Genomic DNA, 24,170 nt, shown 5'->3' with positions numbered 1-24,170 from the left:
GTATAAAATAATCAAAACATTTTTAAGACCGTCACGAACCAATGGAATGATTGTAATTAAGCACAATATAGTTGGATAATACTTATATATTTTTTATGCAGCTTATTAGAATTATGAGCTTTAAAATTGGACATCATTATTGTTAAATGCTTAAGATTATTTGAGCTTTGAGACAAGTTGCTGTATCTTAGTCATGACAGTATGATTATACAGTGGCCATAAATGTGGTGGACAGGATCAGCAACAATACTGAGGTATGATCAGGTACCTATGTGCTCATTAGATGCTTATAACGTTTTTTAGGACCATTCTCTGTACACCATAGAAGTAGTTAAGGGTAAAAATGTCATTTTAGTCTTTTAAACTGACTTTCTTCCCCTTCTGTTGCTTGCTTTGAAGTTTGACAACTTTGCCATGTCTATATGCTTTGATTACCGTACATTAAATATAAGTTAGGGTGTTGACGGGGAGCCCTTCCAACCACAAATTTGGAACCTATTACCAAAAATGAAGGGTAAAAACTCCAGTGGAAACATACACAACATTTGTGTTCAACTATAAGAAGGATTTTGTTTACTCGAATTCCAAGATTTATCCTCAGATATTCTGAAGTGTGTAAATAATTATTGAAATATCATTTCAATCTGGAGAGACTCAGACGGAGATGAGAAGACAATTAGAAGAGTTTATTGACAAACAGAATTTAAAGTTTTGGCGCTCGGGCCCTGGCTGGGGATAACGGTTATCGCAGCGTTAGCGATAGGCTTCAGATGAGCATCCCCGATGCTGTTAGGAACGTCATCCCCAGGGCCCGGCACTGGTGGTGGAGGTTGAAGGAGGGTGCGGGCCTCAGGACCGGGCGAATGGAGGAGAAGGGGTGGTGGTGGGTTGAGCTCGGCTGGAGAGCGAAGGACGCCATGAATGAAGGTCCTTATCAGCTGGGACTTGGTCGATGATTGGACGTGACGTGGCTTGGTCCGGCGTTGATAGGTCGACGATTGTGGGCAGGTCCCTTCAATTAACGGGTCCCGGTGGGGATAAAGGAGTCTTCCAGTTTGAATTTGCGCCTAGGCTTCATTTAATGAAAAATATATTTTTAAACTAATACAGCTTCTACATTGCTTTATTATCTTTTGAAAGAAGTAAGATTCTTAGACTAATGACACAATTTAAAACCAGAATCTGCCAGGGTTATGTGTAAGTTTGGGTTAAGATAGTATGGAGGTTAGTGAGCTAAACTAGAAAAAAAATCACTTCATGCTTATTTCCCTGTTTTCATTTTGGTCCACAGTGTAGATCAACATGATCATTTCTTTCTTTTGACAAAAAGGAAGTTACTTTCCCTAGTCTTTCAAATGGAGCAAAACAACTCACCCAGATGTTACTTTTTATAGCTATAATGCTTGACTAATTTTCACTAAGTCAGCATAGAAAAATAAATAAACAACAGCACAATACTAGACATTGTAAGGCATGGTGAAGCATATGTTGTATTCCATTAGATGTTGGAAGGGGGAAACCCCCTGGTGCTACAGTGTAATTGCAGTGTCACTGTGTTACAGGGGATTAATTCGGATATGAGGACGGAAAAGAAACCATCTGATTTCACTGCCAAATTAGTTTGTTTTCCTGAAAAGATTGAAGATTCCATTAGAGGACTAAATCTTACAATGCTTCACTGCGACTGCATTTCGTAGATTGGTCATAACACAATAGTCAATCTCAAATGGCTTTTGAGGTTGCAGTAATGTTAGTTATGACACTTGCTAAAACATTGTTTTAAAATTTCTTTTAGTCCTTTTGCAATTTTATTATTATCCCTCCACCATTTTAACATAAAGAAGCCATTAATATTTTTCAGAAAACTTTTAGAGTGAAGCTTCACTGCCTTCAGAGCCTATAATCTGTAATTCTCTGGGCAAACTCAGTTTCTGAACCAGCCTTTCCACATTGACTGCTTTTCTACTATGAAATGTTTAAACATCAGAGAGGTCCCTGCAAATGGTTTTGTGAAGAGCATAATACTTGTAGCACAAAACACCTGGAGACAAAAGGTAATGCTTTTATTTCATGGCTTGGAATAAGACATAAACCTCTACAAATTACAACAGAGTACAAACCACTGTGAGACACACCTGAGATAAAAGGCTTTGATTCTTGTGTCTTCCCCGCTGCCCCCAAGCAGCCATCAACAAAAATTTGAAGCTTAGACATCTAAAACCCAGCAATGTTTTGTTACAACAGAGCACCAAATTTACTGCTTCAATGTCTGGTACTACGTATTAGCTGCAGTTTGCTATTATCTAATTTGTTATTATATTTTTCTCCTTCACAAAAAACATAAGCTATCTGAAATACATTCATTAGACATTTCACTTAACAATTATAAGGAGTTGTACAGTCTCTAAATGCAATTCCTTCTGCCATTTCCCCTTTTCTGTTAGTTTTTATTAACTCTTTCTTAATATTTTATTTTTCTGTTTCACATTTACTCATGTTTATTTTTGTGTGATGTACTTGAAGAGTTGATATAAAGAGAGAGGCATTGAAACTTTTTGATAAATGTACAGAGTGAACTTATGAATCATCTCTTAAAAATATACTTTGTGTGGGACTTTATATTGCTGATAAAAATCTTACATACACTCATAAAATCACATTATGTTTTAGGTTTTTAAAGGTTTAGATTTAAAGCTTTGTTTATTTAAAAAAAAACAAGAATTGGGTAAATAAGTTTATTGTTATAGAAAATCTAAATCAGCTTTAGTAATTCTGCCAAGAAAAGTGGTCACATACATCCAGAAATATGACATGATCTTGTTCAGGGCTACAATACAAGTGTTAGCATTCACTCAATTGTTACGAGTGAATATGCTTCACTCATATTTGAGTGAAACATATTTCTCGCAAATATGTTTATATTTGAGTGAAAATATATTTTTCTTCTGTGTGGGTTTTAGGAATTTAATGAGTTCAAACTTTTGCACTCTATTCTGCATATTAAAAATCAGTTGTACTCTTACTTGTCATCTGCTTATCTGGAACCAGGTCACAGGGGCAACAGTTTCAGCAGACGTGTACATTTCCCTCTCCCCAGCCACCGCCTCCAGCTCCTCAGCAAAGGTTGGAATGATTTTATAACAAACAATTTACTTTTTGGTTTTAAGACTAAAAGTCAATTGTTCTATAATCTTTCCGACCTCTAAAAACACTATTTAAAAACCTCAAGTTAGGACATTCAGTACCGTGTGAGTTGCATATTTGAAATGTCTGTACATGGCAAAGTGAAGTCAATGTCAAATTTATTGTTTTTGCAAAAACTTGGCCTGATTTTATGTACATGCTTCTTATCTCCACTCTTTTTAACAATAAAAAGAGCAAAAGCCAGTTTTTAAAACACGCAAAATTGATATAGACCACACATAAAAATGTAATTTATTTAGTGTATTAACAAATTTTACTGTACATTTTATAGACAGTGTTGTCATATCATTTGCTTCACAAACAACAGCATTGTAAAAATAAAAGCACAAGTAACACATTGTGAACCTGTTATATTGTATCTTTCAAGAAATCTGCATGATACAGCATCTATTTAGCATGTTCTTACAAAAATGTGTTGTAGACTAGAAAAAAAGTGACGATGCTTGTTTGGAAAGTAAAAAAAAAACAAACAAGTAAAAAGACATGCCCCATTGACGCATAATAAAATGAAAACTACTATTTTTGTGATCAGAGAAACACCAAAATAAATAACAAATCAATGCCAAATTAAACCACGCTGGTATTGAGATTATTTTTGTAAAATAATAAGACTGGTCGGATTATTCTTTGACAGCATAATGTTTCTGTTTTATGTGTGCAAGTGAATCAGGTTTCTACAATCTACAAATTTTAGCACATTGGTAAAATATGACAACGAAGCTTTGAATTCATAACATGAATGGCAAAACCTTTTCATAAAGAGTAATGAGGCATGTATGGTGAAAACCTATTCACTTCTAAGATGTTATACAAATTTATAGGAAACGTTGATATGAGAATCTCAGATGTGGAGTTGAGAGTCATGTCAATTACAAAGTCCACCAAAATGTCCATTGCACTGCTTTAGAATTGCTCCTCGCTATTGATAGGCCTGTGTGATAACTGCTCCATCTGTGCATCTGGCCACCGGCCAACTTACTAGCTACATAATTTGGTTGTTTCATATTCAATGGAGTTTGGCTGCTTGGCACTGAAAGTCTGCAATGCTGCCTGGATTCTGGTAACATCTGTTGTGGACAATTTGAGCCGGTGCCGCAACAGACAAGAAAATAGATCCAGAGGCTGAGCTCCAGGCGGGGAAAGCCTGTTGACCCGATCCCGGATCTCCAGCAGCTGCAGCAGGGCCGAGTCCTGCGATCCCTGAGTATACGGGTAGTCCAGCTGTAAAATTAAGTCCTGGATTGCTTCTGGGTCAAAGTGCATGCTGTAGCCATAGACCTGGATGCTGTTGATCTTCATGTAGCCCAGATTTTGGCCCGGTTCCAGGTATTCCAGTGGTTCAAAATATACACTTCCATTTCCATTGCCTGAAGGCCCTCTGATGCGGCTCCGTAGGTAGAAGTGAACAGTCTCAAAAAATGTTTTCCATTTATTGCCTAAAGTCAAAGTCCAGTTGTAACAGTCATAGGGAAGATCTAATTTAGTCCTTTCCCAGTCTGGGTAGTTGTTCTGGTCAATGGGCATGATCCAACTCTCTGAGTGACTCCCCCCAAAAGGATTGATGTAGACAGAGAGCATGGGGTCAAGTGTGCTGTTCTTGGTAAGGCAAATCTGCAGAGACATGCCCAGGAGCATGTGGACATGGTTTGATTTGTATTTATTACTTTTTAGAGTCAGCAACATCCTCTTTCTCCATGATGGGTCAAACCAGTTATTCAGCCTGACATCATTGCTGACGAAGATCCCGTGAATGCTGATTCTGTTGTCTCTTTTCTGCAGCAGGTAGCGCAACTCCATGTCCTGCAGGTCAGTCTCAAAGCCGATGTAATGGTCAGTGGAGTCTGGCACTTCGTTGCGGCACACGCCCTGGCTCAGCATGTAGCCCTGATTACATGTGGCACAGCGGGAGCGATTTTCATAGGAGCAGGATGCGCACGAGGAGCCCTCCCCTACTGTGCATGGGATCACACTCTGGCAGGGGGGATGCTCGTACGGGCAGGAGCAGCTCCGGGTCTCCTCCATGTAGGAACCCAGGTGGTTGTTTTCACTGCAGTACATGATGGACAGGATGTAGCTGAGCCAATACCCAAATGGCCTGCAACAGAACCAGAGCAGTAGGTGAATACATGGGTAACAGAGCTTATTATTTTTAAGCAGAAACCAAGTTCAAGCACAAACATAACCCACTTTCTTGTTTTGGATACATACTTGTGTTTTGCCTATAGTGGACAGCGCATATTAAGTCGAATCAAATATTTTAGAATACAAACTACGTGGGGCCAGTTTTACACTCCCAGAAATCACAATAATGAGATATACAGTATATCCCATCTAATAAGGGATTGCCCTTATAAAGAGATCTTCCATCCTGTAAAACATAAACCTATTTTTAAGGACATATCCTTCACTTCTGAGTGTATGCATAAATCCATCTAATTAAGTCTGATTTATGGTGCCCATCGTAATATAAAATATGGATCATCACTGAAGCCAGCAAAGTGATGACATAAGTCAGGGCTGCATGCTTCAATCTTGAGATCAAAACCCATGCAAGTTCTAACATCATTCCTTGATCTAACAATGTCATAGAGGGGGAGGCGACTTTTATGGCTGAGGATCTACATATTTCTTCAGTTCTGCCTCTATTTGTAATGTGTGTTATACCAGCAAAGTAAGACTAATGTTCAAGAAATCTCTTTTGATCCCTTGCAGTTTCTGTGTAGGTTATATCTTACTGGCTTAGTCCAAATATTTTATACTACGAGTAATTAGAAGTAAGAGTTAGTAAAAGTTGCATAAACAACAATCATATTCAGTAAATTAAAATCTACATCTGTTTAAGTCTTGTTTGTCAGATTTAAATTACCTTTAAAAAATGTTTAAACAGGTATTAAATATGCTTTGTATTAAGCACACATGTGTGTTTTGTTTTTTTTACGAAAGAGTTTTTAATAGGTCAGTAAGAACTGAATGTAAAAATACCACGCTTTCAGAAACTCATGTTGCACATATCCGGGCTTCAGAGTGTAAACTGTGTACAGCAAGAGAGAGGAAGCTGTCTTACTACTGCGTTGGATCAGCAGGACAAGCAAAGTCATGGAATATGGGCATGCAATATGGGCCAAAAAGAATCTGTGTTTTCATTCTGCAATCTGATCTATGCCTATTAGTTTATTTCACTTGGATCAATGTCACACATCAACTTTTTTCTGCCTGCGATTCATTTTACACCTGTGGGGGAAAAAAAGATTTTCCCCTGAAGATGCAATATAGCTTGTTCCATTAAAAGCAACATTCATTTGACAAAAAAGCGCACACTTCTTCTTCTGCAGAGCTTCATTATGACTGTTCTGACACCTCCACACAAACAACACAGCAGAAAGCAGTGCATATAGCTTTTGTGCCTACGATACTTTTTTCCTGCTTTGTCCTCGTATGAAAAGGACCCTGATGCCTCAGTACTAAAAAAATAGCACAGAGCCATGAATGTGTTTTTTAAGAATATATACAGGATTTAAATAGGATGGTTTTAAAAATTCAAGTATTAACCTTACTATTTTAATAAAAACTGGTAGGGTTGGGTAGAATCAAGAGAATTACCCTTACATAGATAAGGGATTGGATGAAATGCATTAGAAACCCCAATTAAAGTGATTATTTAAAAATATCAAAGCGGATTTCATAGAAATTGCATAAGAATTACTCTCTTTCTTCATCTCATCACATAATCTTCAATGTAATCAGAGGCTTTAGTTCAACGTAACCATCAGCCTGATTCCAGTTTAACTGTAAACTAAAAAAACGTCAAACCACTTAAAATTTCTATCACTGTCCTCATGCAGTTTTAATACCCTGAAATGCCAAAGACAGCACAGGCTATTTTACAGCCACATGGAGGTCAGTACTTTGAGTACCATTATCACTCTGATCCCTACCACAGTGTGCTGTCAATTTGCATCTGAACACCAGGACACATTCCAAAGGGAATTAAACTAAAGTTCTTATTTTTCTTCCTGGAAGAGAATCCATCAATTTAAGAAAATGTATTGTGAAACAGTCATTTGCTACACATTACCAGAGATTGCTGTCCTAAAAAGTTTGATCAGTGTGTAATGCTCCCAACATTATAACAGAGCAACAATAACAATAATATTCTGCCCTGTTTTACAAGTCACATACTTTGGACCTACAAGAAATCACAGATGGTGTCGAGTCAGTATCCCTGCTTAGGTCTCCCAATAATGTGTTTTATAATAAGATAAAACAATGTTTTAAGCACATTTTTTATTTGTTCTAATCATACAACAGCGATAACTTGACCTCAAAGTGTAAAGTGAAAATCGCTATTTCTCCACGATTACTTAAGAGAAGTTGAATGTTAGACATGTCGCACATCTTTGCCAGTACAAGCTAGGAAGCAAAGCTAACATTACAAACAAGCTGTGATAATATTAAAGTCCACTCAGTTCACGCTTCCAGTTTCAGTAGGGGTTTTAAAGATATAAAAATGTGCTATTGTGAACTGTTAATGTTGGTCTATTGATAATATTTTGAGATCAATTTTTCCATTTGTTTATTTAGTTTCAGACCAATTTCAAGAAACAAAACAATCAGAAAGCAAGACAACAAAGAGGAATCAACAAAATAAATATAGCTAGAGAAAACAAATAAGCATAAATAAATATTTTGGCCCCTCTGCCTGTATTCATCAGTTCTGTGTCCAAAAAGGAGTGGGTCGAGTAAACGCTTATATAATTCCACTCCCTTTTCCTTTTAAGTTTTTTTTGGTCAGTCAGTTTCGATTCATATCTCTTCTTTACTCAAACAAAATCCCAGACAGTAAAAATAACAGTAAATAACCACTGAATTATATTGCAAATTCAGTAAAACTCTTAAATCCAAACAAAGAAAAATCAATTTATGGCCATCCATACATTTTATATAAACCTATCAATGCCTGTCTTCATTCCCAGTGTACATTGATCAAAGACCATTTCTTTATACTTTGCTTTAAGTTATTTTAAGTTTTCGCACTGCTATAGCTTCACTTTTAAACTATCCCACAGCTGAAATTCATATATGAATACACAAAAGGTTCTCTGTATGGTATGTGCTGTAGTGTTTTAAAATTTAAGTTACTCATAAAGTTATATCCTCCTTCTCAAACCTTAAATATTTTCCGTATATTATCTGGTCATGTGTTGTGTCCTGCACAAAACATGTCTTGTACTGTGTGAAATTTAAACAAACCTGTAAACCTAAGTGATGTGGCCTGCAAGAAAAGTGAGTTGGTGTGATGCGGATATCTAACCTTGTGAATAATGCGTAGCACTCTTTTCTTATATATAATATGATCAACAGCAGCAGTGAAGTAATGTAGTTGTTACATTAACCATCTAAACAGTAAGTTGAGTTTTGTAAGTTTAATGCAGAGTAAGCAGTATGGAGTGTATTATGATCCAGAAAATGTTTTGCTTTATTGAGGATTGAAATATTTCTTGACAGTTTAGATTTTAAATGCTTAATATTATTTTTCAAGTTTAACTGATTGTCTATTACCACCTAAAAAACTTTAATTTTGTTAACTTTTTCAATTAAAATCCTATCTATTTGAACCTTTACATCCTTGTTTTTAATTGTAGTTTCAAAATAGCACAAGTTTAGTTTTACTTATGTTTAAAGACAGTTTACTAAGGAAATTGTATGAACAAAAATGTTTTGTGTTACAAAGATAACCTAACAGGGGACATTCTGAAGATGAGTAGCCAATGGGAAATAAATGCTATGTTATCTTTAAAGATCTTGCGACGAGACAATTACTGAGGATTGTAGTTCAAACCTCCCAACACCCAGACTATTGTCCTAAAGGGAGACTTGCTTAAACTTAAGGAAAAAAAACTGCACTGTTACATCCTGCTTACTACAACTCCAACTTACTTTTTATTCCATCTAGTAAAGCAATATTGAGCGCTATAAATTTATATTTCACCTCAGCCAACTACAACTAAGAATTCAGAATTTCTAGTTCTTCTGTAATGTCTATTAAGGTAGGACTTCAACAAGGTTTAAGACAATTTATTTATTTATTTATTTTTTCAAATAATGCTTTCTTTAAAAATTGTAATAATTACACACACTTTTTATTAGAGGCCAGGTGATTTCTTATAGTAACATGATGTAAAAGTTGACATTCTTAACAAATAGAAAATAAATGAGAAATTTTTATCATTTCAGAAATTTTTACCTATTATGTTTGACATCAGAAATGGCTTACATAGTAGTCATATTTTCCATTTCCACTAACAAGTTCATCTGAAAACATGAATCATCTCTCTTCTATCCAGCAACAACAAAACATTGTTTGTGTCGAGGAACAAAATGTGTGACAGAGCAAATACCAAAACACTGCTTGGGGTGCAAAGAGTTAATGAAGCAAAACTCTTGAATGTAAGAGGGGAAAAAAACTAATTTAGAAAAGTAAAAGAACAATTTATTCTCATAAAACTGCAAAGTGTGCATCAGCTCTATATTTCACTGGCTATTATGCCTGAAGCTGCAACTTTACCACATAAATATGGATTGAAGATCTCTGTCTAAGCAAAACATTAAAAACTCCACCAGCGTCAAAGAAAACATACATTCTTTTAACAATTAAGATGAAAAATCTGCAGTCTTGATGAGTTGTTTTTACAAAAGCAATGTTTTTCTTGCATAAAGAAGAATAAAATAAATCTAATTTCAAAATAGATGTATTTAGATTTTCTCCTAATAATCCTTCATTTAATTAATTATTCCTTTTTTGATCAATTATAGATTTGTGAAGTAGTATTTTTCTCCTTTATCTAATGTTGTTAATTTACCAAAATAAAGTGAAAGTCAAGATTTTCTTCTAAATATAATAAAAATAATCACTAATTCAACAATTCCATGCATGTAAACAAACTTTTTTTGCTAACTTTATATTTCAAAATAAAATGATGTTAACAGAAAACAAATGTTGGATGATCTAAAGATGAACAAAACAATCCTATGCTCTCATTGCTATATAGTCAAATCCCTTACACTCTGTAACATTCTTTAAAATACAGCAAACTTTAATTTCACAGAAGGATAGTTCTGATTTTGTGAAAGTAAAGAAGATATGGACGGGAATGCAGCCACGAGATCATGTGTGACTGCAGCTTAGTTCAGCAGGAGCTCAGCTTAATGTCAAAGAATTCATTTATTTTGTGTGTCTGAACTATGTGATGCCTCGTTCGTCTGATAAAAAAGCACTACACAAATAGGTGAATGGAAAGATTAAATGAGTGTTCCACAAACACATACATCCACTTCCACGTAAAAAAAAAAGGTCATCCGAAAAACTTCTCAGTTTCTCACCTTTCCCGTAGCATAATAATTTTTGGCTGAGTTTGACATCTCTTGCTGAGGGTGAAGATCTTGTTGATGATGCGCCGTGCTTTGCTTGCAAGCTGCTGTGTGCTGAGCTCTAGCTGTTTGTAGCGTTGGTGAATGGACGGCTCCGTCTTCCAGAAATACTGGATGGCAGACGCGTTCAGGGCGTAGAATGTGGGAAGCCTTCGAACAAAGTTTTGAAACTCTTCTGGAAAGCAGAAAGATGTGGAAAATGAAAGTCTCAATCTCTTCCTGTCACATTCAGGCAGAGTTAACTTCTTTTCCAGTTGCTCTAATTATATTTGGCTAGTTTAGACATGGCAAATGAGAACATTTCTTTTTAAGGGTCGTGGGATTTCAAGTGCTGCAGGGCTAAATGAAAAGAATATTGGTTGACGTGTATGCTAATGGGAAAAGGCAGGGCTAAATACAGATTGTGGTAGGATTTTCCCCCTTTCATTAATGAACAGCCTACAGGTCTTTCAATGCTCTGGATGCAAATCAGTCAGAGAGAAAAACAGGGTGGACATGGAGCTCAGAGGATAATATCTGTCAGCAATTCAGAGCAACTGTTTACTGGATGCATTCTGAATAGAAAGCAGATTAGATTTCGAGGCATTCAATAACAACATCACCGTCATCATCATCATGATTGGATGTACTGAAAATCAAACATGTGCAAGGCTGATTAGAAAATGACCGCGCTACTGTTTGTAATTACTTAACGTTATCGTGTTGATGAGGCAGCTGATTATAAAACCAATTAGGTGTCAATAGTTTCCCAAGTGATTGTGCAAGGTGTGTATTGTTGTCCTGTGAAATTCATGTATTGATTAAACAAGATTGTAAGGAAATATTTCTGTGTAAATGAGCATTTGGGTACACATGAACAATGACAAAGTGTGAAAGTCCAAGAAGTATTAATACTTTTGGATATGTGCAGGTTCAAAGTTAAATTATAATTTTATTGGAATTTATTTTTGACAAATTGACACAAAGTAGTGGAGTGGAAGCAAAAAAGAAATAGATTTCACAGAGCTTTTATAAATATCTGGAAATTGTAACCTGAGTGAATAATGCAGAATTGCCTGTCACTGCAATCATTGTAGTTGTAGGTATTTTTGCGGTGGATTTCAATCACCTTCTCATTTTTTTTGCTAAATAATTTAAACTCTGTAATTTTGTTGAAAGAGACTCTGAACAGAAATGTTTTTGTTAAAAGAACAGATTCACAGTTGGCTGTAAGTTTGGACTTTCAGTAAAACATAAATATGTTCTGATATAATCAACTCAAATCAATCTCTAGCTTTATGAATTCTTTAGAATCATAATAATTAAGTTAATTGATTTTTTTTAACCTGAACTGTGGATCTCTGCACCCCTTTAATCATTCCCATGGCCACTTAAGTTACATTTGTTTCATCTTTCTCAGTCTGTCTCTATAAGTGGAAGGTCCTTGCATTTGTGGGTCTGATTTTGTGCAAAAAGAAGCTTGCAATGTTCAAGCCAACCCTGCTTTCTTCACGTTCTTCACGACTTTAATCCTTAGGTGAATTTGAATGACTTGTTGCAGTAGAGCTTATGTAGGGATAACATTTATTTAGGGATAACAGAAAAAAGGGCAATTACAAATGCATTAGTCTTTCCAGATTTTTATGTGTAAAAGAAAACTGGTAATCATTTTCCTTACTTGTCTCAGTTTTGCACTGGTTTCTGTTGTTCTATCACATAAAATCCTTTTTTAAAATATGGAAGTATGGAATTTAAATGCGACATGTTCTAATATGCATATTTCAAACTCGCTGAATCATTCAATAATGCCATATAGATTCCATATTTTAGGCAGATTTAGCTGTATTTGTCTAGTGATATGTAAAACCTGGGGTGTTACACTACAAGAAAAAATGGCTTTGTCTTTCTCTTCAAATTCTCTACACTTGTGCACTGAACATATCAACATTAGCAGCAGGGTTCTGTGGTCTATTTAATTTTTCAACAACAATGATACTGTGAGCAATAGAGGGATGAAATATATCATGCTTTTGGATGCCAAACAACATCCACCCTTCATCATCTTTCATTGTTTGAGTTATTGGAACACCATTTGTCATGACATGCAATAAAAAAAGCTCAGTGGATATTTGCAAGTGTGCCGAGGTGAGGCAAATAGATCTAACAGAAGCTATTAAAAGAAATGAGGAACAAATAACTGCAAGCAAAGGCTGAAAGGATAAAAAACAATGCATAATGTTACATGCTAACATATTGACTTAAAACATTGAAGTGAACTTTTGCGAGCTTTAGGATGATTAAAATCTTGTAAGTTCAGAAAACTGCAGAATTGCGAAAAGAAGCTAGAAGACATAAACTCTCATTGAAATAAAATCTCATCGCTGGAAATTTGCTATCTATACACCATTATTATCTTATCAGCCACTGATTGAAAAATGTAATGGCACTTTTATAATAGAGGCCACTCTGGTAGTCGTCTTGCAATCGGAAGGTTGCTGTACTTCCATGCAAGGCACTTAAACACACAAACACAGATGTATTTGTGTTTGTGAGAGTGAATGTATCTGTAGTGCAAAGTGATTTGAGTGGTCATTATGACTGGAAAGGTGCTTTATAAATTCTGTCAATTTACCATAATAATTAGGCATAATAAAAATAACCTTATCAGATTTTAGTCTAATTTTCATGACAAAATTATGAGCCAGCTTAACTAAAAAATGCTAGATGTTCTAATCGTCTCAAACAGTTTATGATTGATGGATTGTGTACAGAGAATTGGGTTCATTTTTTAGAGCCAACATTCTCACCTAAGGTGTGACTTGGTTAGGATGTATAGGTACATTCTAGTATAGAGGTTGTTGTGTGTCTGGGTTGTGTTTTAGTTTTGTTCTCCTAGACAATAGTGTTCTGTGTATGAGCACCAGAAAACAAAAATCCTGCTGTCCATTATGAATTGAGAAACTGATCTAGCTGAAAAATATAGAATCTCTTCAATAAACCATGTTACTCTCAGCGTGAGATCAAAGCAAATCATATCTACCATCAGCTGACAACAGAAACCTAATTTAACAATCAGAGTTATGATTATTAATCTTTCTGGTAAGGCAGTAAGATGTTCTCCATATGATCAAATGTGCAAGTAGGTCCACAGGGGGTTCATAGAAACTTATTTTTCTTTAATAAATACCGCACTGAAAGTGTGCTATCGGTGCACCTTGCTGCTTAAATTATTGCCAAGAATGTGCTAATCGAGTCGCTCTCAGTAAAGAAACATGTAGCCAGTGGTAATGGTCTCAACCAGCAAGGTGTACTGAAAATGGCTCAAGGCAAAGCTGGAAATGTCTCAAACAGCAAAGTGCTTGTGAATGCAGCTAAGTTTTGAAAAATTACACAGAGAAGCAGACAAGTTGAGAGAGGTACAAAAATAAAGAATGCACAGAATGGAGGCAAAGTTTGACGTAACCTCCAAATCGTTTACACGAGACAGTTTGTCAGATCATAAATGGAAATTGAATTAAAAATGATCATCTAAAATATGTTGATGTACTCTTTTTTGTCATGTTTATCAAGAAACATTAAATAAGGCTAACAGACAAAATGGCAATAACTGAGCCGTGAAGTATCATATTAGAGGTTACATCATGTGCTATAACGGATTATAGCAACTGTGGTTCCTTTCTGGGGCATGACAAATTCTCCTCAGGCTACTGGAGGGTCTTCATTTGACTGATTCACTGTTGATCCAGTCACATCAATTCACATGCACTTTTGTTTTCTGGACCAAACAATCTAACTACAAACACAGAGGCAAAAATGCCACCATCAGATACGTGTATAAATGTCAAGAATTAGGTTGATGTGCTTTGAATGCTACCTACAAGAGAGATATTTACAAATCATCTTTTTCAGAGTTTCAAGTCTTCAAGGGGCAACCCTACATTAGACCCTTAGGGTTAGGGTCTAATGTAAAATGTGTCCTAATACCAAGACAAAGTCAAGTCGTTTATCCCAATTCAGGATCAAGTTTCAAGTCTTTAACTAAAAACATTTTCCAAATTAATACAAAAGGTTTAGTGCCCCTTCTACCCTGCATCCTGCAAGTTAGGATTCCACACTTGTAATGTTTGTCTTTAGTGCTTAATTACCATAAAAATGTTGGATAATTGTATTTAAGTCTTTAGATATTTATCAGCAGTTATCTTATGATCATTTAACATTTAGTTTATCATTAAAAAATGTGCTAAAAGTTGATTTACATTATTTTGAAAATTGATCATATTTACCATATAGGTAAATACAGTATGTAATAGCTAATTAGGTATGATGTCTGAAGCTACCACATTTCTGGTTCATACAAAGAATAAACACAATGACCATGTCTAGCCATCATACCATTGCAAGCAGAGTGGCTGTGTGCCTCAGAGATAAAATGTATATTGGTGTGAAATTTGCAAATTAACAGCAGCAAAGTCATCATGAGGAGGCTGAAGCTAGTTTAAGAAAGTCATTATCCACAGGGAAACTGGTGAGAAAGAAGCTATTAGTAAAAAAGCTACATGAAAACACTAATTACGGTTTGCACTCTGGGATTAAGCCTAAACTTTTGAAGATATGTGTTCTGGCCTGATGAAACTAAAATTGTAGTGTTGGGCTGTAATGAAGGCTGTTACATTTGAATGAAAAAGACACACTTGAGATTGCCGTCCCAACTGGGAAGTAGAAAGATGACTGCCTTATGTTTTGGATAGTGTTGCACCGATTACAGTTTTCTGGCCAACCTTTAAATAAATAAATACATTTATCTCATTCATTATTCTGGCAATCAGTAAATACAAATTGTTTTGGTAACCCTGGGTTGTATGTTTTAGGATGCTCTGAATTTAAAACATGATCTTTCAGCTTTATATTAGTTCTAATATCTAATGTAAAATGTGTCCTAATACCAAGTTTCATGTTTATGGAGTTTTTCAGCCAATCCAAAACCACACATACAAATGCATGCTTATGGCAGAACATAGTATGGGAACGTGCACATGAAATCCATCCTTGACATGTTATAGTCTAATATAATTCCTGAATAAATAAATGTCTGAAAGTCAATTTTGGTGCTGTTTCACATCTAAGGTTATGGTTCTGCACAAGAGCTATGATTTAACAGCACCTAATGATACGATGGGGAAAAAAAAGATTTGCAAGTGAAGTAAGGCTGACTGTAAAACCAGTTTGAGATACACACAAGCCACATGGAAACATGAACTAAAAGACTGGTAAAAACTCTGAATTTGAGCAAGCATAGTATTAACCCGTTTTCATGACAGTTTGCTGGAAGGAGGAGTTCCCCACAGCTGTAATCTCTGTGATGTCATAGAGGTATAACAGCATGAGCAGTGCAGACTTTGCCTTAAGCTCTCCACAGACTGCGTCATGGAGAACAGGTGTGTGAAAAGTCTTGATCTTTCTGGCTGAGAACAAAACAATATCTTAAAAAAATAATTCTTAGATCCAAAGTAAAATATGGCCTGCTGTCTCTATAATCAATGACTGTAACCCAACTGAAAATAAGACTAGGAGTCTGAAACTGGCTGTTTCAGCTCATGCAGAAAGAATCTGATCATAGATACAGGCAATTCTGTCTCCGTTATCCCAGCTGCTAATGCTCACATCCTTACTGAAATTGGGAAAATAGAGCATATCATCTCCATTCTAAATTGCTTAGACTGGTTCCCTATAGCTCAAAGAATATATTTTAAAATACTTTAGTTGATTTAAAAATCACTGAAAAGCTTAGCACCAAAATACATTATAGACCAGGTGTCATTGTGTCAACCTTCCAGACCACTCTATTCTTCTGGTTCAAGTCTGCTCTGCATCCCCAGAATCAGAATCAAACAGGGAGAATCAGCAGTAAGTGTTATGTTCCGCTAATCTGAAATAAACTTCCAGGAAAATGCGGAAATGATTAGTTCATTTTAAATGAAAGCTAAAATAATCTGCTAAGAGTTGATTACTGATGACTAGAACATCAATTAATTTAGTCTTTATGGAAATATTTTGTGTTGATGATTTTGATGAAGTCATTTGAGAAAATTGAATGTCTGTTCCTTTCTTGTTGTTTTATGTTTTCATAATTTAAATCACCTTCAGTTTACTTGTTTACTTGAAATTTGCTATCCAGATAAACTTCTCTTGCCTAAGAAGTTATCCACCATTAGTCCTGCTGTGGTTACTACACAACTCACTGTGTTCGTGCCGCGGTCGGTCAGAGCACACCACCTCCAGAGCACACCACCTACACTCACACACATGAATATATGTATTAGTGGTACTTAAATGTGGGACTTAGATGAGTTGGCAGCAGCCTCAATTTTCCCCTATAGTAGTTTAATAGTTTTTCTTTTTTTTGATTTTGTACTCAGTAGTTAAACTGAATCTTACTAGCATAGTTAGAGTTTCTTGACAAAAGTGTTTTAACTGAATCTTGAAGTATTTTGTTATTAAAATATTTTATTTTGGAGAAATTTTGTTATTCTGCATCTCAAAAGATAACCTTAAACAGTAAATGACAGCAACAGAGTTGTTTGACTATTACTTCAGTATAATTAGGCAGTGCCTTAATTTAGTAATTTTGATAAAAATGACAAACATTAATAATTGTCTTAGGTCCTCATCAATAATAATTTGTAGCCAAACCAACATGTTGCTGCACAACACCAGATATATCTCTAATTTATATTTTCATCAAGAGAAGAGCCAAAGTAAATACATCACTACTAATTTCTCCTATCAACAAATCATTTGTATTCTTTTCACCTCTTTTGACAATGGAGTGCATTCTTTTACCCAGAGAAAGTAACACCATCAATCAGGGAGAGACAGGAGAATAACACTGACCTGATGCCTCAAAGTCTTGGTTGGCCATGTTCCATGAATCTCTGATTTGCAGTAAACTGCCTTCCATAGCCCTCAGATCAACCTCAGGGCAATTACATTGCGGATAGTCGACAGCACACTGGCACCAGCAGTCGTTGTCCCGGCACACAAACTGGCCCTCTTCATTACAGCCAATATAACTTAGAGCAGCCTGCACAAACATGGCTCTCAGATATTCTGGCAGTATGGCCTGGAGGCCTGAGGCAATAAAAGAAACAGGACAAACATATAGATGACTAAAATGAGAACTGCACAAATATCCTTTAAGCACTGCAGTATAAGTATAGATCACTTCCATATGCAACATCTGTAGAATAATTGATTTAAGACTGATTGTGACTTTCTTATTTACAATGCACATGCTTGGCAACAAAAACATTTATGTGAAGATTCACTCAATTTTCTTTTTACTCCACAGTGATTCTACTTCGGTTCCAGATTTTTGCTAGTTGGGATTTACCTCAAAACTATGCAAGCATGCACTGGGAGAAAAAAGAAAGAGTGATTGAAGCTAAATTTGTTCTGACACTCTCACGCTGTAGTTATAAACTTGCCAGGGAACAGACACTGTGACAATTCCTTCAGAAATTGGGGGGAGTTCAATTATGGATAGCCAACCTTGCAAATGAATCTTGTTTTCAGGGCTCTGAACCAAAACAGAGCTGACAGAGTCGAGGTTGTCATAGTTACTGCATCCAAGTGGGCCCGTCCTTGTTTCGGTCACCTAAAAGAAGCAAAGCAGAGCCAGATGATAATTCATACTGAGAAAGAAATTCACTAATGGCAAACAAAGACAAATAAACATGAAAACAATTATGAAAGGGAATGGAGAATCTGATTTCAATACAAACAACACAATTGTCTCTTCAGAAAATGAAACTATATTACAAGCTATTTAAACTTTCGCTGGAGGAAGTTGTTTTTGAATAGTGACTTTATGATTTACTAAGCTTGAAATTATGTTGAGGCAAATATTTCTGGTGTGTATCATGATGAGATAATTTGAGTCATCTCTAAAATTTGTCTCTCTCTCATATATATATATATATATATATATATACAGTATATATAACACTACAATACACACTGTCACTTTGAATGTGCTAAAATCCACTGCATGCAAGAGGCAAGCACATTTGCAATATTGTTACTGGACTATTTGGGCGGAAAGTTGATACAAGGACTGACAACACAATAATTAGACAAACCAATCTGAAATGTGTTCAATTAATTCAGATAATAATAGTTATACTTAGATTAAATTTACTTCCTTTTTTTGCATGGATTAAATAAAAATTAGGTCAATGTGGAAGGCAAATAAAGCAAGAAAGGTAGAACAAAAGAAAGAAGAAAAGAAAGGAACACCAACAAATTATTCTAAGTTTAATGTCATAGCCATAACAATGGTATGGCCAAGGTAAATTGAATAGCAACAAGGCAAAGTACATAGCACAGAATCGGGTGCAAGATTTTCAAAAATTGGACAAGTCTGTGAGCGTCCACTGGCATGCTTGAAGAAGGAGCTGGAAAACAAGCATGAAGGACAGAGCATCTGGTCCTGCCCAGCGGCAAGTGGCTGACGTTATGGTTGTACTCAGGTTAATTGAAATTCTCTCCCTCTCTCTTGTATTAGATGTGCACCCGCTCCAGTCTGCAAGTCTTTTTTGCATCTATGAAGCATGGGTGTGGCTTCTAATGTTCCCTACTTTCATGTAGTTCATGTGTTAGGACAGGGTAAGATACTTAAGCAGAATCCTCCCCTAACAAATGTAGAAAAATGGGTGGAGCCAAGAGACTGTTTAGGGCACGGCCAAGTGTTCATTTAAAATAACGGCAAACACCTTTAAATATACTCTCTAAATAACACTTTGTTATCTAGAAAATGGAAAAATTATTGTTTGCCAAAGATATGCTGGGAAAAATCTACTGTATCCAAATAAAATTGTGGTAAATGGTGAAGTCTGAGGGCACATTTATGTCTACCAACCTGTATTTAATAACCAGCTGTTTAGAGCCACAATCACCTTAGTAATTTTCTTTAAACATTACAATTGCAAAGATGAACTAGAAAATTTCGGAAGAAATTTAGCCGGGGCCTGCCGAGGCGCGCCCGTCGGGCTCGGGCCCGGCGTCGTCACGCCACAAATCGGCGTCGACGCTAAAGAACGCTGCAACGTAATCAGTGGCACGCGGAGAACCGCAAGAACGTTAAGCGAGGCGGACGCGCACCATTCGGTACGATTTAAAATGTTGTCAAGGCTTTTATTTTGGAAGTTTTGTTAAACTTCATTTCAAAGGGCCAAACTAATCCCATGCGTAATAGTCCTTGGGTTAAAATAGTTATATAATGCTCAAAACGCAAGTAGCTGATGTAAAAATATTCAAGGCTTTTATTTTGAAATTTTCAGTATGCTTCATTTTAAAGTTCTGAACTAATACCACGTGTAAGAGTGCTTTGGATGAAAAAGTCAAATAAAGCCAAAAAGAGCAATTACGTCATGTAAAAATATGCAAGGCTTTTATTTTGAAATTTTCAGTATGCTTCATTTCAAAGGGACAAACTAATACCATGTGTAACAGTGCTTTGGATGAAAAAGTCAAATAAAGCCAAAAAGAGCAATTACATGATGTAAAAATATTCAAGGCTTTTATTTTGGAATTTTTGTTAAACTTCATTTCAAAGGGCCAAACTAATCCCATGTATAACAGTCATTGGGTTAAATCAGTTATATAATGCTGAAAACGCAAGTAGTTGATGAAAAAATATTCAAGGCTTTTATTTTGGAATTTTTGTTAAACTTCATTTCAAAGGGCCAAACTAATCCCATGTGTAACAGTCATTGGGTTAAATCAGTTATATAATGCTGAAAACGCAAGTAGTTGATGAAAAAATATTGAAGGCTTTTATTTTGGAATTTTTGTTAAACTTCATTTCAAAGGTCCAAACTAATCCCATGTATAACAGTCATTGGGTTAAATCAGTTATATAATGCTGAAAACGCAAGTAGTTGATGAAAAAATATTCAAGGCTTTTATTTTGGAATGTTTGTTAAACTTCATTTCAAAGGGCCAAACTAATCCCATGTGTAATAGTCATTGGGTTAAATCAGTTATAAAATGCTGAAAACGCAAGTAGTTGATGTAAAAATATTAAATGCTTTTAATTTGAAATGTTTGTTAAACTTCATTTGAAAGGGCCAAACTAATCCCATGTTTAATAGTCATTGGGTTAAATCAGTTATATATTGCTCAACAGAGCAAATATCTGATTTAAAAATATTCAAGGCTTTTATTTTGAAATTATTATTAAGCTTCATTTCAAAGGGCCAAACTAATCCCATGTGTAACAGTCATTGGGTTAAATCAGTTATATACAGCCCATAGCAGCAATTAGTTCTAAAGGCCAGTTCAGTCCTGATCTGTTTCAACTGAGGGTTCCACTATAGTTAGAACTACAATGATGCGTATCTGTAGTCCAAATCAGCAGCCAATAGTCTCTTGAGTTCCGTTGCTATGTTAAATAAGTTTCACACCAAGGTGTGAAATGTCAGTGAGACAGCCTGAGAGCCTCAGAAAATCCTGTCGCATGACTTTGCTCTGAAGCACCGTGACAGAAAACCGTACGGTCTAGATAAATTTCGAAAACATTTTACCGGAGCAGACAGGCGTATCAATGTGAGGACCGATTTTGATACCAATCGTGCGATATTTGTGGGCGTGATGGCGATTTCAAAATTATTTTGGGGTCAAAAAATCTCTCCATTTCTCACTCTAGCAGAGTGGCACTCAGACAGAGAGACACTCTAATTTTAGGAAAAATGAGAAACTTTGGGTCGCTTAGAGGCAAATTGTGGACAAACTGTAACTGGTATCGACGAGCCGTCTTCACTTTCGAAGAGATCACAGACGTATCTACAAAATGGAATTTGAATGGCATTTCTAGGTGAATTTGTGACGACACAGAAAATCCTCAAAAATAGGGTATTTCCAGGATTTTTCCCATTGACTTATAATGGGGTTTTTTTCGTAGTTTTTTGCGAATTATGTCGCCACGTTAACCCCAAATCCCACCAAAAGTAATAGCAACAATGGCGTGAATTTTCTGCACGTTTTGATACCTCATTTGTAGGTGTGCACCCAGCGGTATGAGCCGCATTAACGGTTACGGAAGAAAAATAAAGAATAATACGTAAAGAGACACTTTCTTGGGAGAATAGCAATAGGTTCCTGCCATTGCTTTGCATGGCAGGCCCCAATAATACAAAGGATATTATCTGGTCTTACAACCAGTATTTGAATTTTCTAAATTTAAACTGATTTTATTCTTAGTCATATTAGTCCTGCTGTGCTTTAAGTATTTACTGGGATCAACATTTTTTTACTGGCAAAAAGGTGTAGAAACCCACTAACAAGACACCTTGAATTCAAGGTGGCCTTAATGTAAAATGCACTTTTTCTGAGAACCACAAAGAAACAACAGCACATTTAAGCTGCTTCTCCATTACTAAGTCTCATTCTAACTGGTTAATATCTGGTTCAGTTCACCCCAATGTTGGAGGGTGTTCCTTACTATTGTGGGTGTGAATATACTGTAGGTAGGAATGTGGGCAGGCTATGGGTTACCAGAAGCTATAGTTGAATCAGGAGAAACTGGAGGATCTGGTTTTAAATTACTCAGCTAAAGCAATATATTTAATTTTGTCTTATAGCAATTCATTACTGACCCAAACATAATGAAATCAGTTCAGATTAGCTGAACTTAGACTTTATTTTTATTTGACAATACATGTATCTATAATTTAGCACTTTATTTTTATTTTTTAAACATGTGCAACCTTTTGGATTTAGGTAATGCAGTCAAAAGAACCAATATCCAAGCAATGACTTTATTTGAAAGAAAATTCTAAACAACAACAAAAAAATGCATCTCATGCCAAACTAATATTATGTAGTTTTGGAGTTTCTCATCTGCCAGCACCAAACACCAAATTATAGCTGACCAGAGCTGCACAGTTTCTAGCTTCTTCATTGTATGGTCGTTCTTCAGAAAGCTGTGCTGCTGGCAGGGCTGCTAAATCACCGTCATTCTGCTCTAAAAGTTGACGCCTATGATCCTCGTGCTCCTCAAGATTAAACTTATAATTACACTCCTTCACACGAGCAGCAGCCTGATAGCAGACAGCATCTTGGCCTGTCTACTGAGGTGGTTGAAATGTAGTTTAGAATTTGCAGTGATGTAAATCATGAGCCAATCAACAAATGCAGTCTGCTATCAAATCGCTTGCACGCAGTATACGGCTTGGCGCGGCTTGTACTGCCTGAAGTGAGTTCAAAAAATGGAGAAGAGCTGCGCTACGCCATGCAGGATCTGATCATTTTAAATGAATCTGGCTTGGATGGACAGGGAGAACGAATTTAGTCTACTCCACTGTCCTGTGCACGACCCGTCCTGGAAACCTGCATGATTTCACTGGTAACCACATCTGGGCCGGCTGCATTTGCTGAGGCTGCGCTGATTGTGCTGAGAAGGTGACCAATTGAGTCTTGCATGAGCAATGGTGAGCATCACACTGAGTAACTGCATCAAGAAGCTAGATCAATGTTATTAAAGTCAATTAAGCATTTAAGATACCGTCTTAATATATCCTTTTTGTACAACAAATCTGCCTGTCACATGTTGGCAACCAGTTTCTCCACATGGTATGCCTAAAATACCTTTATGGGACAGGGGACAAAAATGATGTACTGCTTTCTTCCGTTATTTAGCTTATGACTCCAGTTAACGATGTGTCAACAACATTTTCCAAAAAGAGAATGTTCTCCTGCTTCACCAACTAGACATTTTGGATGACTACAACATATTTCTGTGCTCTCTGCTATCTCAAAGTCTTTCCCACACATACTGTAGTTGTGTGTTGTTTGTTGGAAGCCCAAAAATGTAGACAGGGGGATCTGCAGTCACTCACTAATGCGCGCATACTTTTAATTGCTTTTTTACTCTGAATGTCCATAAGGATTGAAGAAGACTGTTAGTGAAACACCAAAAAAAAAAAGGTTTTGCAAGTCGCACACAGAAAAACAGGCCATGATTTTTTTTAAATTCAGCTTGCAACAGAAAAAGACAAATAAATACTACAGATAACTCCTAAAACAAAATCCTGCACTGTTTTAAAAGTCAGTTTTAAATTTATGACAGCAACAAACGATTCATAAAAGTATCTTTAAAAGCGTGGAGAAACATTAAAAAGAATTAAATAGTGATTTCAAGATAAGAAGTATGTACATTGATAATCTGATCTGTCACAGTGCCAGTTTTTCATCTGAATTTTTTCATTTTAAATTTTAGATGTTAGTGCATAAGCGAGTGTTGGTAAGTGGATAAATAGTAACTTCCTGTAATGTCTGGTTTGTCTGTGGAACACTTGTAAACAGAACAATTAAAGATTATTTGTTATGATCTGATTGCTGCGAGAGAAGAGAGGTACATTTTTGCCACAAACATTTCCCACAAAAAAGGGAAACAGAAGAAGAAGAAAAGAAATGTGACTATGTGAGTGAAGAAAAGTTCCTCCATCTGTTTGCTGTTGAGTTAAATTTTAGATTAAAAGGAAATGAACACATTTAGTGCA

At 36.0% G+C, this 24,170-nt stretch overlaps 1 protein-coding gene across 2 annotated transcripts in view; it reads right to left on the bottom strand.

Moving 5' to 3' along the window:
• Window positions 1-2,042: 2,042 nt before the first annotated feature.
• brinp3a.1 (bone morphogenetic protein/retinoic acid inducible neural-specific 3a, tandem duplicate 1) overlaps window positions 2,043-24,170 on the bottom strand; it is a 68,184-nt gene continuing 46,056 nt past the window's right edge. The window contains exons 4-7 of one of the 2 annotated variants that reach the window (XM_028028712.1): window positions 18,160-18,265; window positions 17,503-17,739; window positions 10,585-10,807; window positions 2,043-5,299 (exon numbers count right to left, since the gene is read on the bottom strand). In XM_028028712.1, coding sequence (XP_027884513.1) covers window positions 4,183-5,299; window positions 10,585-10,807; window positions 17,503-17,739; window positions 18,160-18,265 — 1,683 coding nt within the window. In that variant the 3' untranslated portion in view covers window positions 2,043-4,182. The remainder of the gene's footprint in view (window positions 5,300-10,584; window positions 10,808-17,502; window positions 17,740-18,159; window positions 18,266-24,170) is intronic. The other variant, XM_028028710.1, reaches the window with a different exon arrangement.

This window comes from Xiphophorus couchianus, chromosome 9 (assembly GCF_001444195.1).
Source record: "Xiphophorus couchianus chromosome 9, X_couchianus-1.0, whole genome shotgun sequence".
Taxonomy (NCBI): Eukaryota; Metazoa; Chordata; class Actinopteri; order Cyprinodontiformes; family Poeciliidae; genus Xiphophorus; species Xiphophorus couchianus.
The sequence above is the reverse complement of the archived record's forward strand: the minus strand, read 5'-3'. Positions and strand labels throughout refer to the sequence as shown.